We start from the raw sequence: 14,164 nt of genomic DNA, 5'->3' as shown, positions 1-14,164 counted from the left end.
GACCAATTCAATCAATTATGCAGAGTGATTTAGTTTCCTGTACAATATTGGTCAAGTGCTGGCCTACATAGTTTATTGGGGCATTTTCTATAAGTGTTCAGTGGCTCCATCTAGTGGTAATGTTACATACATGCAGAACAGCAGCTAAAAATGACATTCAGTGTAAAGTCATTGTGTGACTTAAAGAAACTCTTTTTAAACATTTAGATGATTTACTGTGGTTAATTTTGAAACGCCAATTTATTATGCAGCCTGATTAAAATGATTAATTTAAAGGTTAGCTGAACTGCTTAAGCTAGTCTGAAGTATGCCTTACTGTCCTTATGCATATATGCCTTTTTACTCTCTAGGGTGAGAGGGGACTTCCTGGCTTGCAAGGCAACATGGGATTTCCTGGGATGCAAGGACATGAAGGCCCTCCTGGGCCCATGGGACCTCGGGTGAGATCAACTTGGTCAATCATTTGACCAGTCCAAAACGTCACATTAGTTTCTACCCTGGTTCCACACTGACTTCATCTCTAAAGCCCTGCATGCTCTCTCTCTTCCCATAGGGTGATAACGGAGAGCCTGGGTCTCCAGGACTAAAAGGAACACGCGTAAGTTTTTTCCACCATCTGGCTCTTTTGGCTAAATGAAGCCCCTACACTTATTGCTATCAGTGTGAATTAAGAATGACATCTTTGTTGTAAATTGAACAATGCGTTCGTCTTAACAGGGACCTCCAGGATTGCCAGGTTTCCCAGGAAACCCAGGATTACCTGTAAGTCTTATTTCTATTGTACTAAGTGTTTTTTAAGATATTTTACGAAAAGGTGCTACAGTGTATTCTGATGGAATATATGCTGTATAAAATGTTACTTTCATTGAAATCTTTGCTTGATAATAATAGTGAAGCAATCGTCAGCAGTGTACAGTATGCACATGTTGGTCACATTCTATGATATTTTTTCCTCTCCAGGGTATCCCAGGACAGGACGGCCCCCCTGGACCTACCGGTATCCCAGGATGCAACGGAACAAAGGTCAACATTTTCATCCTCTCTGTTCTGTGTTCTGAATGCCCCCCTTTGCTATATCTGCAAAGCATTTTACACGTATGGATCACATATCAACATGTATGGTGTGATCCGTACATGCAACATATGGTCTCATAATAACATGATGTATTTTACCCCATCTGACTGGGGTTTCAGGGAGAGCCAGGTTTGCATGGAATCCCAGGCGTGCCCGGCCTCCTAGGTCCTCCTGTAAGATATCCGATTTTATAAGCTCATTACACCACAGCCATACAGCTGATATAGTTTGTATATGACACTTCCTAATCCAGCACCTTTTCCTTTCCCTAGGGTATTCCTGGAATTACTGGAATGAAGGTAAGGAAGCTTGCCTATTCCAGGTTTTTCTTAGCTAGACTAGACTTAATACAGACACATTTGTTTGTTTCTTATCTGCTGTGCGACGACATACAACCGTTCCCTCCTCCTCTGTGTCCTAGGGTGACCCAGGCGGTATCATTGGCGGTATCATCCCTCAGAAAGGTGAACCAGGACGACCAGGACAGCCAGGGCAGCCTGTGAGTATCCTTCATCATCATCATCATCATCACCATCATCATCATCATCATCATCATCATCATCATCATCATCATAATTACATACTTATCATCATTATAAGACATTTTATCATTACTTCTAGATAATGATATCATTTTGTTGTGTAGTCTATAGTGAGTGTATACATTGTTGAATAATGTCCCTTTTCCAATAGGGATCCAGTGGATTCCCAGGCCCACCAGGCCCAATGGGGCCCCAAGGACCCTCAGGACCAAGAGTAAGTCCTCTCACCTCCACTATCTTGGGAATGTTTTTGAAGAATTATGTCCAGAGTATCCATTGATGGGAGCTCAACTGAAATCCTTGTTCCTCTCTCCTATGTAATATCTCTAATGGTCATATCATTGCAGGGTCACCCAGGTCTACCTGGCCCAAAGGGAGACAAGGTAGGAATGGATGAAAGTACACAGCACTGACTGGATGATCATATTCTACACATCCAATCAGATTACTTTTTACTGCTACGTGTCAAAAACTGAATGTTGTTACAGGGCTGTTTGTGTCTTTTTGTTGTTGCTACAGGGTGACAGGCTGTCTTTTGTGAGCGAGAAAGGCCAGAAGGTAATCTTGATAGCTATATTCTTTATCCTAATCAGATCATCCCACCCATGGATTTCACTGTTCAGTATGTGTGTTGTAATCTTCTTACACATTGTGCTGTGAAACCACAGTCATATACTGTACCAAAACATTGCATAATGCAACACAAACAAAATATAAAGCAATGTGCCCTATACTTTAGAGCTCTGGTATACAATAGGGTTTAAAAACAGAAGCAAACCAGCTAGCCTTATCCCAATTATTGTGTAATACCACATTGTACCATGTGGGGCAGTCTGAACAACATAAATTAACAGTTTGCCTATGCCCATTGAAATACATACATTTTAGTAATACACTGCAGACCATCATAAGAGCAACAGACTGGTGACCTCTTGTACTCGGGTTGCTCCTCTCTCCTCAGGGTGAAACTGGACTCAGAGGTCCGCCAGGCCCACCAGGCAGTGCAGGCGACGCCACCGGCCCCGGCATCTCTACCGTACCTCCGGTACCTAGCTGCCCAGATATAAAGAAAGTGTGACAATGAGTAGATTTCATTGCAGTAAATATTAATTTGTTATGACACATCTGTGTGTGTTTGTATAGGGCATACAGGGTCCTAAGGGAGAAAAAGGCGATAAAGTAAGTGGTTTTTCTAACTCTTTTTAACCTGCCAGAGATAGCAGCAATGTGCACTAAACATGTAACAAACACAACATGTCACCGTGAGCAAGAGATGGATGATTAGACTGTACTAGCAGTGCACATCCTCCTGGGCGCTGATGTGTCTTAAAAAGTGTGTCTCTTCTCCATCACAGGGTTTTTGTAACATAGGTGCCAACGGTGTAAAAGGAGAACAAGGCCCTCCAGGACCCAGAGTAAGTCCCTCCTTTGGTTTCTTGGTATCTTCAAACCACCATCATTATGGCACATCATATACTGTCTGTCAAGACGAAACTTTACCTAACTGTCACACCCTGTAAAGTAATGCAGCATGGAGAAAAAAGCAGACCTCAGAGAGATGTCATTTGTCCAGCTTTGAAAATAGTTACAGTTGAAATCATGAATTGAACGGATTAAAATAACAAATAAAAAAACAACAACAACAAAAACTGATTATATGGATAAAATACCATTTGCCAATTCATTTTATTTGACCTCAAATATCATGTGCTGAATGTTAAAAGAATTAAACTTGCTCTTAGAACACATTGTCATTACTGAGGGCACATTCACACTGGACCGTTTGGTCCGGACCTGAGTTTGTTTGGACCGATGGTTTGGTGATATTTGCTAATGTGAACACAGTCTACCGAACCTGGGTGTGGACCAGGGGCCGCTAGAAAACAGTGGTCTGAGTTACGGTTCGCTAGAACTCCGCTGCAGTTTGAATGCTATCTGTTCCAAAACCAGGAAATAAACTGCCATTTTTGCAACGTTGTTAGGGGGGAGTAATCACACTCGGGTACGGTCCAGCTAAACACAGTGTGAAGGCAACCTAAAGCACCTCTTAGAGGTTTAGGGTGGGTGGCTCATTATACATACAATAATGATATGTTTTATGTTTTAACATGGGGGTATCATAGTTTGTTATCCTTGGGGGTCGGACAAAGCATGTTTGTAATTCTTATGATGAACTTTTTGCCAATTAAGCACACACACAAGGAATTTGTTTCTGGCCGTTGGTATCACTACACTGACATACAGTAAGTATACAAAGTGTACACAAAGGGATTGAGTTTGAATGTCCAAACAAAAACAAACAAAGTACCAGAGAGCTACCCTTCGCTGCCGTGCCAATATTGAGGCTGGCATCCGTGGCACCATCTGGGACTTTTAATGTCCTCTCCAGTGACTGAGCTGTCCAGCTGTAAATAAATAAATTAAAATAAAATATAAATAAAAGTGCTAAATCTCAGAACACTAGTGTGTTCAATAAGCACTACCAAAACAACCAGCCTCCTTAGAAGAAGTGTTAAGGTTTTCTACTGCTTACTACACAGCGTAGCCCTAGAACATCTTATTTTATATTTTGTTTTGAGCAAATTTTACACCCAGATTTTTAAAATTACGGTGAAAGTCATTTGTTTTTCGTTACTTTGCCTTTCAGGGAAAACCAGGAAAAGATGGTGACTCTGGAATGAAGGTACAGGCCTGTAAAAATGTTGTACTTTTAGGAAGTAGTTCAAATACTAAAATTAAATGTTTTATAAATTGCTTCAACATGTTGTTGTTTACTGATTTCTTTAGGGAGATGGAGGATACCCTGGCAACCCTGGGTTCGATGGCCGACCGGTAAGTTTCCTTTGTGAACACTAACTGTGCTTTATTATAGGTGTGTATTTGACCATATCTGGGCCTTTCTAGTACTGTTGTCATGCAATTCTGTATGTTTTTGTTCACAGGGCGAGAAAGGAGAGAGAGGACCCCCCGGATTTGTAAGACCTATTCATTTACCACAGACTGATATGTGTAACCATGGTACTATAACACTATATCAGAACTAGGTATTGCTTATAGGGGGATTAGTTATTTATGCAAACTTTTACTCTCAATCTTATATGTTTGAAGGGTTTTTCTGACAGAATCCTGGTGTAGCCTGGAGTTGGTGCTATATACTGTATTTGGTGCGATAAATATGTATATGGTACTATACATTACAAATCCTTAATTAGTTAGCACAATGCATGGAAATCTATGCTAGGATGTTAGGGGGGGTGTATCTTTTCAAGTTAGGACATATAGTGTAGGGTTATAGACATGTTATAAACATGTTATATACAAAGTTATATAATATCTCCAAAATCTTAACAATTGAACTGATGAAAATGAGACATAAGCCTACTCAGAATGAAGTGTGACTATAATCATATTTAATTCTAAGTGCAATTAAGAGTAAAAATTTCCCATAAGAAAAATGGAATGGCATCTCTGGTATTGTCACTGTGCAGCCAGGGTGCCTGGTGTACTGGGCTGGAAAAGAGACACTTTTTTTGTCACACAGGGTACCCCTTTAGCATCATTGTTACGTGGAGGCTTTTTAAAAAAAAAATGACCCAGTAACCAGTATGTTGAAAAATGAGGACGGGGATAAAATATAGAATTATTGCATAATGTGAGACTGTTCTTTTTTGGAAAGGGTGATGGCCCCCCAGGTCCTGCCGGCCCACCTGGCCCTCCTGGCCCTGAAGGAGAGAGAGGTGGGTTTGTTTACATATCACCTCTGTTTTTCTTTTGTTTACATATCACCTCTGTTTTTCTTTTGTTTTTTTCTGCAAAATGCAGACAAAAATGATTGGGTATTAATTCACACAGAACCTGGTATAACCTGGTTCTATGTAAATAAATGGTAATCCTTAATAGCTCATCTGCTTAACTCACAGGATACCCTGGTCTACGAGGCGACCCTGGACTACCTGGTAAGGATGGCTTTGATGCATGCATGCCATGAAAAGCTTGTAGTATGTAACTATTTACACTGCCATGCAAACTGTCCTAAGCAGTCACCAACCGCAATAGTCATTTGAAAAAAAATAAGATCATATAGAGAAAACAAAGTGAACAAAGTATGTATAAATACTGTATGTTCACATACCTGTAAGACGAAGTACCTCAATCAGTCATAATTTAGATATTGAATAATAACATTCTTCATAATCTCACAGTGTATGAAAATAATGCTGCATGCTCGTGTCTCTTGTCCCATTCCAGGCAGGAATGTTGAAGGCCCTAAGGGTGAGAGGGGTCTCCCTGGAGAGATTGGACAGAAGGGAGACAGGGGCGCCGACGGAGAGTCACTCCCTGGGCCAGACGGTCTAAAAGGCGCTGCTGGCCCACCGGGCCCACCTGGACCTTTAAGTAAGAGCAGCCTTTTGTAGAACTTCCTTGGCTCTGATAGATGGAGAAAAATGGATGACTCTCAGATGACCAAGGCACTCCTTAATTACAGTAAAATGTTATTACAAAAATTACATGTCCTACAATGACCAGAGCTCTGACCGCTCTCTACAAATGATACACAATAACATATGCAATAATAACATATTATTCAGACATTATTCAACATGTCTGTAAAGAAAAGCTGACTCAGAGCCTTGAATTTATGAGACGTGTTTTTGTCAAAAGGTGGAAATATTGATTTTACTTTTGTGATGCTTTAGGTGGCCTTTGTGATGTGCCACGTGGTGACCCTGGCCCACCCGGCGCCCCAGGACTTCAGGGAGAAGTAGGACAGAAAGGTGAGTTGTAAACAACAGTGTCCAAAGCAAAAACAAAACACAACAGGCCTTTTATGCCTGTTTCTAGTTCTAGTTACAAGTCTTCCAGCACTGACTGATAACAGCCTATTCTTTGATAATCAGGTGATAAAGGAGACACCTGTGTGCAATGCTCTGCTTTTGGACCTCCTGGATTACCAGGCCCTGTTGGACCAAAGGGAAATCAAGGTAAAATTACTTGTTTCCTAAGGATATTAATTATTTTTCCATGGTTACTTAAGAGGAGTTAGCTAGGGTCACCCTCAAAGAATCCAATTTAAAGCAGCTCACACCAGAATTGCTCAGGTTGTGCTATCAGATCAGAAGACAGTATCTTCCACAGATGACACAGGGCAGGTGTTTGTGTGTGTAGAATGGTAATACTATTTTATTCTCCTTTTAGGATATCCTGGCCCTGCTGGTTCTAAAGGAGACAAAGGTCTGGCTGGAACTCCTGGTCGCCCTGGTGACCCAGTAAGTGAGATGTTTGGATATTTAATAAATGGATACTTACCCAAACCAGACACGTTTGAGTCAGTTTGATGCTCAAGAGAGATAGTAGTGAGTGAAATGGAAGTGTGTGGTATTGAGTTAGGTTGGTTAGGAGTGCTAAGAGAAGAGGTGAGATATAGCTAGAAGACGAAGATAGATAGATAGATAGATAGATAGATAGGATAGATACAGTAGATAGATGGATATATAGATAGATAGATAGATATATAGATAGATAGATAGATAGATACAGTAGATAGATAGATAGATAGATAGATAGATAGATAGACTTTATTGCCCTTGTACAGTCGCCTGTACCATAAAATTGGGTTTGCTACATCTGATAAAGATGTAGCAAAGTAAAGATTACACAAGAGTAAAGATTAGAGTCATACTGAATGACTGTGTCTCTTCCTCAGGGTCGCGAGGGCACCCCTGGCCTGATGGGCATTCCTGGTGCTATCGGTGAACCAGGAGACATCTTTGTGGCCCCCGGGCTCAAGGGAGATAAGGGCTCACCTGGCCAAGAGGGAGGCAGAGGTTTGCCTGGCCTGGATGGCCATTCAGGAAGAGATGGATCACCAGGTATACCCGGACCCAAAGGAGAACCAGTAAGTAATGGCAGGAAGGCTTGCTTGATTCATACACAAGAATGCAGGATTTGAAAATCATGTAGGTGATCTGTTTGATTAGAGTAAACGTTTGTTCTAGATCTAAAAGGTATGCACAGACATTAAATGCAGGGATTGAAAACACGATTTTCATTTTGGTTCAGTCTGAGCTAAAACATTTTTTCGTTTCTGTTCCAGTGTTCCAAGGCCTCTTCTCTAAATGGTAACCGGTTAGAACGTTATTAACAGTTAATAATGTTCCTTTAAAAATTACACTGATTTATGGTCGGTGGCAAAATACTAAGGGCCCTATCATGACATTCTAAAGCGCATCGTCACTCGTCAAAAGCTTATTCAAATTTAGTAGGATGTCCAGTCCACATTGGGAGGGGTTTCGTTATCAAACGTCGAGTGCATGGCGCAACAAGGTGTTCCTAGGTTTTTTAATCAGTCATATGGGTGTGTTTGGGGCGTAACATCATTTAAACCAATGAGAATGACATCTGTCATTCCCTTTAACGGCGCAAAGCGCGATATGTCAAATAAATGCATCGGTATTTTGGCATTCAACGACGCATTTGAAGGAGGCTGCTTGCGAGACCGTAATAGTCATTTCACTAAACCATGCTTTACTAAAACCTAGCATAGCCTTCACGCATTTGCACTCGTCTATTATTTGAACTCATTGGCAAAGTGAAACTAACTGCGCGGGTGGAAAACGAATTTTACGCCATGCGCCAGGGTGCAAAATACAGCCCTAAGGCTTATTTGCCCAACAGCCTTAAAGCTTAAATCAAAGCACATTAGATATCAAGGCAAACTGTTAAAAACACTGTGCCTGAATTCAGGCGTGGGGTGGCATTTGAAAGTACTGTAGGCAATTGGCCTATATAATATTAGATCTTCAAAAATGTCTGATAGCCTAACATCAGGCACAGAAAATGTCTTAAGCCCTGCAATAGCCTAACCAATGTGTGGTGCTACCAACTGCATGACAGGCCAATATATATTACTCTAGTGTCTCTGGTAGCCTATGTTATTTCACATAATGTTTCAGTATAGTTCAATACTGATATGGAAGTCCTAACTAGTAGGTCTGGCTTATTATACAGGGGAGACACTGATTCATAAAATCTGACAAAATTCATCCTATAAGGGGTCTGGGGAAAGTGTGTGGGCAGGTGACTTTCTAAGCCTATGGAAAGCCTATGGAATAATATTCAAAGAAAGGTTAATCGGAATGATAAATACCATTATTAACCGGTTATCTCAAAATGAAAATAGCGCTTTCACTCCGGAACAAGTGAAATCGGTTTTGTTACTTTTTTTGGTTACGTTCATCCAAAATGTGTGTTTGTTTCCGGTTTCGTTCTTTGAACCGTTTCTAATCCCTGATTAAATGTACAGCATTGAATGTGTAGCATACACATACATTAAATGTACAGAATCGAATGTGCAGCATACACAGACATTAATGACATGTACAGAATCAAATCTCTTACTAATCCTAATTATACAGTTCTTATGGTGTTTACGCCTGACATTCCTTTTCGCTCATACCCCATCTCTAGTCCCTAAAGGGAATTAAAGGTGATCGTGGTCGAGATGGTGATCAAGGTTTGTCAGGACCTCCAGGACCACCCGGACCCCCAGGTGTCCCAGGGTTTGGCCGCCCAGGTGAACCAGGAGAGAAGGGTAGCCATGGGTCACCAGGTGTGCCAGGAAACCCTGGAGTACCAGGTGAGTGCAGCACAGCACAGCACACCTGCACATTTAATTACTGGAGTTTGACTGCATAGACTTTAAAGCAAAACCATGCAAATGCTGCTTTAACATTAGCTACAATTTTGAATGATGTGTGCCGATTAAGGTCCTAAAGGTGAACCTGGGAAAGGTGTGAGCTCACCTGGCCCACAAGGCGTACCTGGACCACGAGGAGAGGATGGTAGACCTGGCATTCAAGGTAGGCTCCTGTTATATTTTTCAGAGCAGCTTGGCATATTAGTTATTGATTGGACAGTTAATGTTGGACATTTTAATGTAAAAAAATCATTACATTAATTTGGTCTAATGGTTGGAAAGTGCTATTCTAACATAGGTCTATAATAGGTCTAAAATAAATCTATACTAGGTCTAAAATAGGTCTTTTGTAAGTGTGTGTGATATATTTGTGATTTGAAGGTGACAGAGGACCTCAAGGTGACCCTGGATTACCAGGATATCAAGGTGTGAAGGGTGATCCTGGCCAGCCTGGCATTGGACTTCCTGGGCCACCTGGGCCTAAAGGTAGGTCACAGGTTGTGCCTACTCCAGCGGTCTGATCTTGTGAGACACCAGCTTGTTCTGAGTTTCAGTAAGGTCGGTTGTATGTTGCACAAAGGTAGCACACACAGCAGCTGGTTAGTTTAAAGGTAGCATACACATTCAGAGGCTCTAGAAAATGGTTACTGTGTTCAACATAGTTCATGTGTGCATTATTTGTCCTACTGACAGAATTTTGCAATGGAGTAGGCCTATGTAATTTATCCATATTTATTATTTTATTTAGAAGATTTGTTCTTTGCACAATTGCACAAATTTGTTTGCACAATTGGACAATGTCAAACCCTGTTATGTCAAGGCATTAGAGCAGGGGTGGGCAAACTGCGGCCCGCGGCCCGAATCCGCCCCGCCAAGCACTTTCATCCGGCCCGCCGAGCATTTAATTTGGTTATCAGGCTGCTCGCTATTTTTTTCCTGCGATAGAGATGACGTTGGTTAGCTTTACTGCAAACTGCTTTTCACTCTCCTTAGAGAACGTTTACAATGTCAATGTCAAAACATCATGTAGGCTATGTTAAATAGAGATAACATCATGTTAAACTAAGTTATCTCCTTTGCAGCAGATCTAACGTGAACATTATGCGATCCATTTAATTGGGAACGTGTCTGCATCACGAGAGGGAGAGAGAGCCGCAGGTTCCAGCTGGCTTGTCATTGTTGATAAGATATCTCCTTCTTATAAGAAACTTTTTAAAGGAAATCATGAAGGCAACAGTAGTTCCCACTACTGACCATTTAAAAACTGTGAGAGGGCCCAGCCGTAAGTCCTACAGCACTAGCCATAGCGGAGCAGGCAGAAGATCATTGAGAAATAAACGTGAATTAAAGCGACTGTCTTAAAGCGACAGTGCACAATTTATACATTAAACAGCATAAAATTAGCAGTATTTTTAAGCAATTCATATTTTAAAAGAAATACTTTTCATACTAAATTATAGGCTATAAAAAATGTATTTTTATATGTGTGTGTCATGGGGGGGGGGGGGGGGGGGCAATTTTCAAAACCCAATGTGGCCCTTGAGCCAAAAAGTTTGCCCACCCCTGCATTAGAGCATCAGCTGTTTAAAGGGAGTATGGTCTTCACCAGGGGGGTGGACACGACTGTGGGACCGACCGGGAAATTGATGAGGGATCTGGCAAAAAGATGGATTCAGATGAAACCATAGGACCGATCTAACTGAAACACCAAATGTAAAGCATCCAATCAGGGCAAGCAAATCTGTTCAAGTTTAGAGAATACAATTTTAAAACCTTAGAAATTGAACACCTTATGTGATAGTTGTGGTTGCAGGGGGGATTGGAAGCCTTTTAAGTTAAAGTAACACTCCTTGGTCTTGTTTAATATAGAGCCCTGGCGCTGGAGATCACCGAGTACTGTTGGAAGGGGGAAAAATCGGTGCTGCCTAATTTGAATTATCCTGCTATGGCTAATGCAGCCAGGCGGCTACAAAGCTATGCTCTAGGGTCATCACTTAAACTCATAAACTGTGCCTGTGTGCCTCTTAACAGACTAAAATATGTCATTACAAGTCTTGTGCAAGTGTAACAGTAGCCAGCTGGTACGTAGCTGTGTAGTATGTACGTTGTGTAAACCTCCCTCCTGACTCCCGAAGAGTTGTGCTAGTGAGAAAGCTTAGCAGCCTGGGCTTTTAGCTTGATTGCTAGTATGCTCGACTCAGTCTATGGTGCTGCTCTTTGTGGGTTCGCGTCAAGGCGAGTGCAGGGCTGAGCTATATGTGGTTCAACACAATGAAGGTTACACAACATGAACAGGGTCCTTGCGAGACACTACTATGTGTGTTTAACTAAGTAATTGTGAAGAAACAGTATAAATCCAGGGTTTGTACAGACAGTCACATACCTCTGTTTCACTCGGTCGTTTAACTAAAGTCCATACCAAAGCCAAACTCATGCCTTTTCCTATTTCAATGGAGACCAAACTGCAAATATTATTTCCAAAAAATGATTGAGCATTGCAATTTATACTGTATAGTAATAGTAATGACTGTGTAACAACATGGAATTGTCCATATGATAGCTGAGCTGAAACAGCACTAACATTACTAAAAGCTATTGAGGACCAAAAATGACTTCAGGATAAATAAATAAATGCAGACATAAATCATTAAATGTATTAATAAATGGATCTATTTTTGTTCTACTGACAGTACTCGGTGACCTTGAGCAACATCACATTATGTTAAACACGGACATAGTTCTACTTTAAGTTTCTTGTGCATGATTTTCCACATATGTTTTATGTTTAAATCATATTCTAAATATTATTTATTTTTTCGCAGGATATTCGGGAACACCAGGAGCACCAGGAATTCCAGGAGAACCTGGTCGTCCAGGACGGGATGGTAACCAAGGGTTACCAGGGTTTGGTGGGCAGAAGGTATAAATATGTTTAAGTATATTTGTATGTATGGCAGTATGCATGTATTTATTATGTTTTTGTATGTATACAGTATGTATATGTATGTATGTATGTATGTATGTATGTATGTATGTTTGTATGTATGTATGTATGTATGAGTAATTACAAGACTGTACACACACTCAATGCCAGGGTGAGCCAGGACGTGGTCTTCCAGGGCCTAAAGGATCCATGGGTCCACCAGGAATCGCAGGCTTTCCAGGAGTTAAGGGAAGCATGGGTCCCCCTGGTATCCCAGGCATTGACGGACAGACTGGGCCACCAGGAGCTCAGGGTGTCAAAGGTACCAGGATCGCACTGGATTGAATTCAGCAACTTCCATGGATTCCTCCAGCGCTGGCTGGCACAGTCAGTCATCAAAGAAGTACATCATGCTCTACACTTTTGATTTCCAGGTGATGGTGGACCCCCAGGACGACCAGGTCAAGAGGGACCACCCGGACCTCCAGGATTTGGAGAACCTGGTGCACCTGGCCCAATGGGACCACCTGGAGATCCTGGGCCCTTTGGTGAGAAACATGCGGCACATATTCCACCACCATTTTTCTTGTTAATACGTTCTCAGATACACAAAATCCTTTTAAAGTCTCTTGACTTCCATTATGATGTATTTGAAAAATAGGTACATGCTTTGCCACCAGTTTTCTTGTTAGCACATTCTCAGATCTATAAAATCCTTTTAAAATCTCCTGACTTCCTTTGTGATGTATTTTTTTTTTTTAAAAAAGGTCAGAGTGGTGAGAAAGGAGAGAAAGGGTTCCCAGGAGCCCCTGGTCTGGACATGCCTGGGCCCCAGGGAGAGAAGGGCACATCTGGCTTCCCAGGACAACCGGGCTCAAAAGGGTTGCCAGGACGCCCTGGTCCCCCTGGACGAGATGGCTTCCCCGGGAACCAAGGTATGTTTTATGACCTGGGAGAATGATCGACAGAATCTAATCTCAGTGAAGGAGATGAAGCTTAAAACATTTCTGTGATTTTTTAGAAAGTGTTCTGTGATTTGCTGAAAGTAAAGACCATCGTTTCTACAGTATATTCAGAAGTCTACCACATAAAGGAAATTACTGAAATCAGTCTTTGTTATCCCCAGGTATTAAGGGTGACATGGGAATGATCGGCACGCCAGGGTTACCTGGGAAGCCAGGAACAGCAGGAACCCCAGGCTCGCCCGGTCCCAGAGGTCAGTGTGACAACTGCAATAGTTTTACATTTTGGTACATTTCTCCATCTCCCACATGCTTGAAACTGCCACACAGTTGCGCCATATGCTGGAGATTTGGTCTGTATTTGTGCCCTCGTGGAATTGTCTTTATCTCTTGTTAGGTGATCCCGGCGTCAGTGGGCCCAGGGGAGACTTTGGTGAGCCCGGGCCTACTGGACAGAAAGGAGAGCCAGGTCTCCAGGGTCCGCCTGGGAACCTTACCTCCGGGGAAATGGAGCATATGAAGGGAGAGAAGGGAGATATCGGAGACACAGGTAAGACTGGGAATGCGCCAAGTTGCATATTACCACAAGTAACCAAGTAATGTTTAACTTGTGAAATATACAATGAGTTATACCCTTTCCTATTCCATAAGTTCCATCGTTATTTTCACTGTGTCATTTCCCTCACATCATGACACCATTTCCTCTTGTGATGATACGGTCATCACTCCCCTTGCCTGGATATTTAATGAACTAAATTGACTTAAATAACACATCTTCATATCCCATGTTCTCTCATCAAGGTGACCCAGGCCAAACTGGACAAACAGGCTACCAAGGAATGCCAGGAGACCCTGGAGATCCAGGAAAGGATGGAGAACCTGGTTTACCTGGAAGCCCAGGTAGGCTGAAATCCAAGCACATTTGTTGGTGTAGTATGCACTGCTGAGTTTTTGGTCCATGACTGA

The 14,164-nt window shown here is 41.9% G+C and overlaps 1 protein-coding gene across 1 annotated transcript in view; it reads left to right on the top strand.

Moving 5' to 3' along the window:
• Nucleotides 1–14,164, top strand: part of col4a1 (collagen, type IV, alpha 1) — a 53,581-nt gene that overhangs the window by 28,299 nt on the left and 11,118 nt on the right. The window contains exons 3-35 of the mRNA XM_042084653.1: nt 351–440; nt 554–598; nt 718–762; nt 961–1,023; nt 1,195–1,248; nt 1,348–1,374; nt 1,497–1,574; nt 1,769–1,831; nt 1,965–2,000; nt 2,137–2,175; nt 2,579–2,662; nt 2,761–2,796; nt 2,973–3,032; nt 4,265–4,300; nt 4,405–4,449; nt 4,560–4,592; nt 5,294–5,354; nt 5,538–5,573; nt 5,866–6,012; nt 6,315–6,392; nt 6,516–6,599; nt 6,814–6,884; nt 7,322–7,513; nt 9,085–9,253; nt 9,384–9,476; nt 9,695–9,799; nt 12,136–12,233; nt 12,408–12,558; nt 12,671–12,784; nt 13,004–13,171; nt 13,363–13,452; nt 13,596–13,748; nt 14,000–14,098. Of these exons, the coding sequence (XP_041940587.1) occupies nt 351–440; nt 554–598; nt 718–762; nt 961–1,023; nt 1,195–1,248; nt 1,348–1,374; nt 1,497–1,574; nt 1,769–1,831; nt 1,965–2,000; nt 2,137–2,175; nt 2,579–2,662; nt 2,761–2,796; nt 2,973–3,032; nt 4,265–4,300; nt 4,405–4,449; nt 4,560–4,592; nt 5,294–5,354; nt 5,538–5,573; nt 5,866–6,012; nt 6,315–6,392; nt 6,516–6,599; nt 6,814–6,884; nt 7,322–7,513; nt 9,085–9,253; nt 9,384–9,476; nt 9,695–9,799; nt 12,136–12,233; nt 12,408–12,558; nt 12,671–12,784; nt 13,004–13,171; nt 13,363–13,452; nt 13,596–13,748; nt 14,000–14,098 (2,743 nt within the window). The remainder of the gene's footprint in view (nt 1–350; nt 441–553; nt 599–717; nt 763–960; nt 1,024–1,194; nt 1,249–1,347; nt 1,375–1,496; nt 1,575–1,768; nt 1,832–1,964; nt 2,001–2,136; nt 2,176–2,578; nt 2,663–2,760; nt 2,797–2,972; nt 3,033–4,264; nt 4,301–4,404; nt 4,450–4,559; nt 4,593–5,293; nt 5,355–5,537; nt 5,574–5,865; nt 6,013–6,314; nt 6,393–6,515; nt 6,600–6,813; nt 6,885–7,321; nt 7,514–9,084; nt 9,254–9,383; nt 9,477–9,694; nt 9,800–12,135; nt 12,234–12,407; nt 12,559–12,670; nt 12,785–13,003; nt 13,172–13,362; nt 13,453–13,595; nt 13,749–13,999; nt 14,099–14,164) is intronic.

The sequence above is a fragment of the Alosa sapidissima genome, chromosome 2, assembly GCF_018492685.1.
Source record: "Alosa sapidissima isolate fAloSap1 chromosome 2, fAloSap1.pri, whole genome shotgun sequence".
Taxonomy (NCBI): domain Eukaryota; kingdom Metazoa; phylum Chordata; class Actinopteri; order Clupeiformes; family Clupeidae; genus Alosa; species Alosa sapidissima.
The sequence above is the reverse complement of the archived record's forward strand: the minus strand, read 5'-3'. Positions and strand labels throughout refer to the sequence as shown.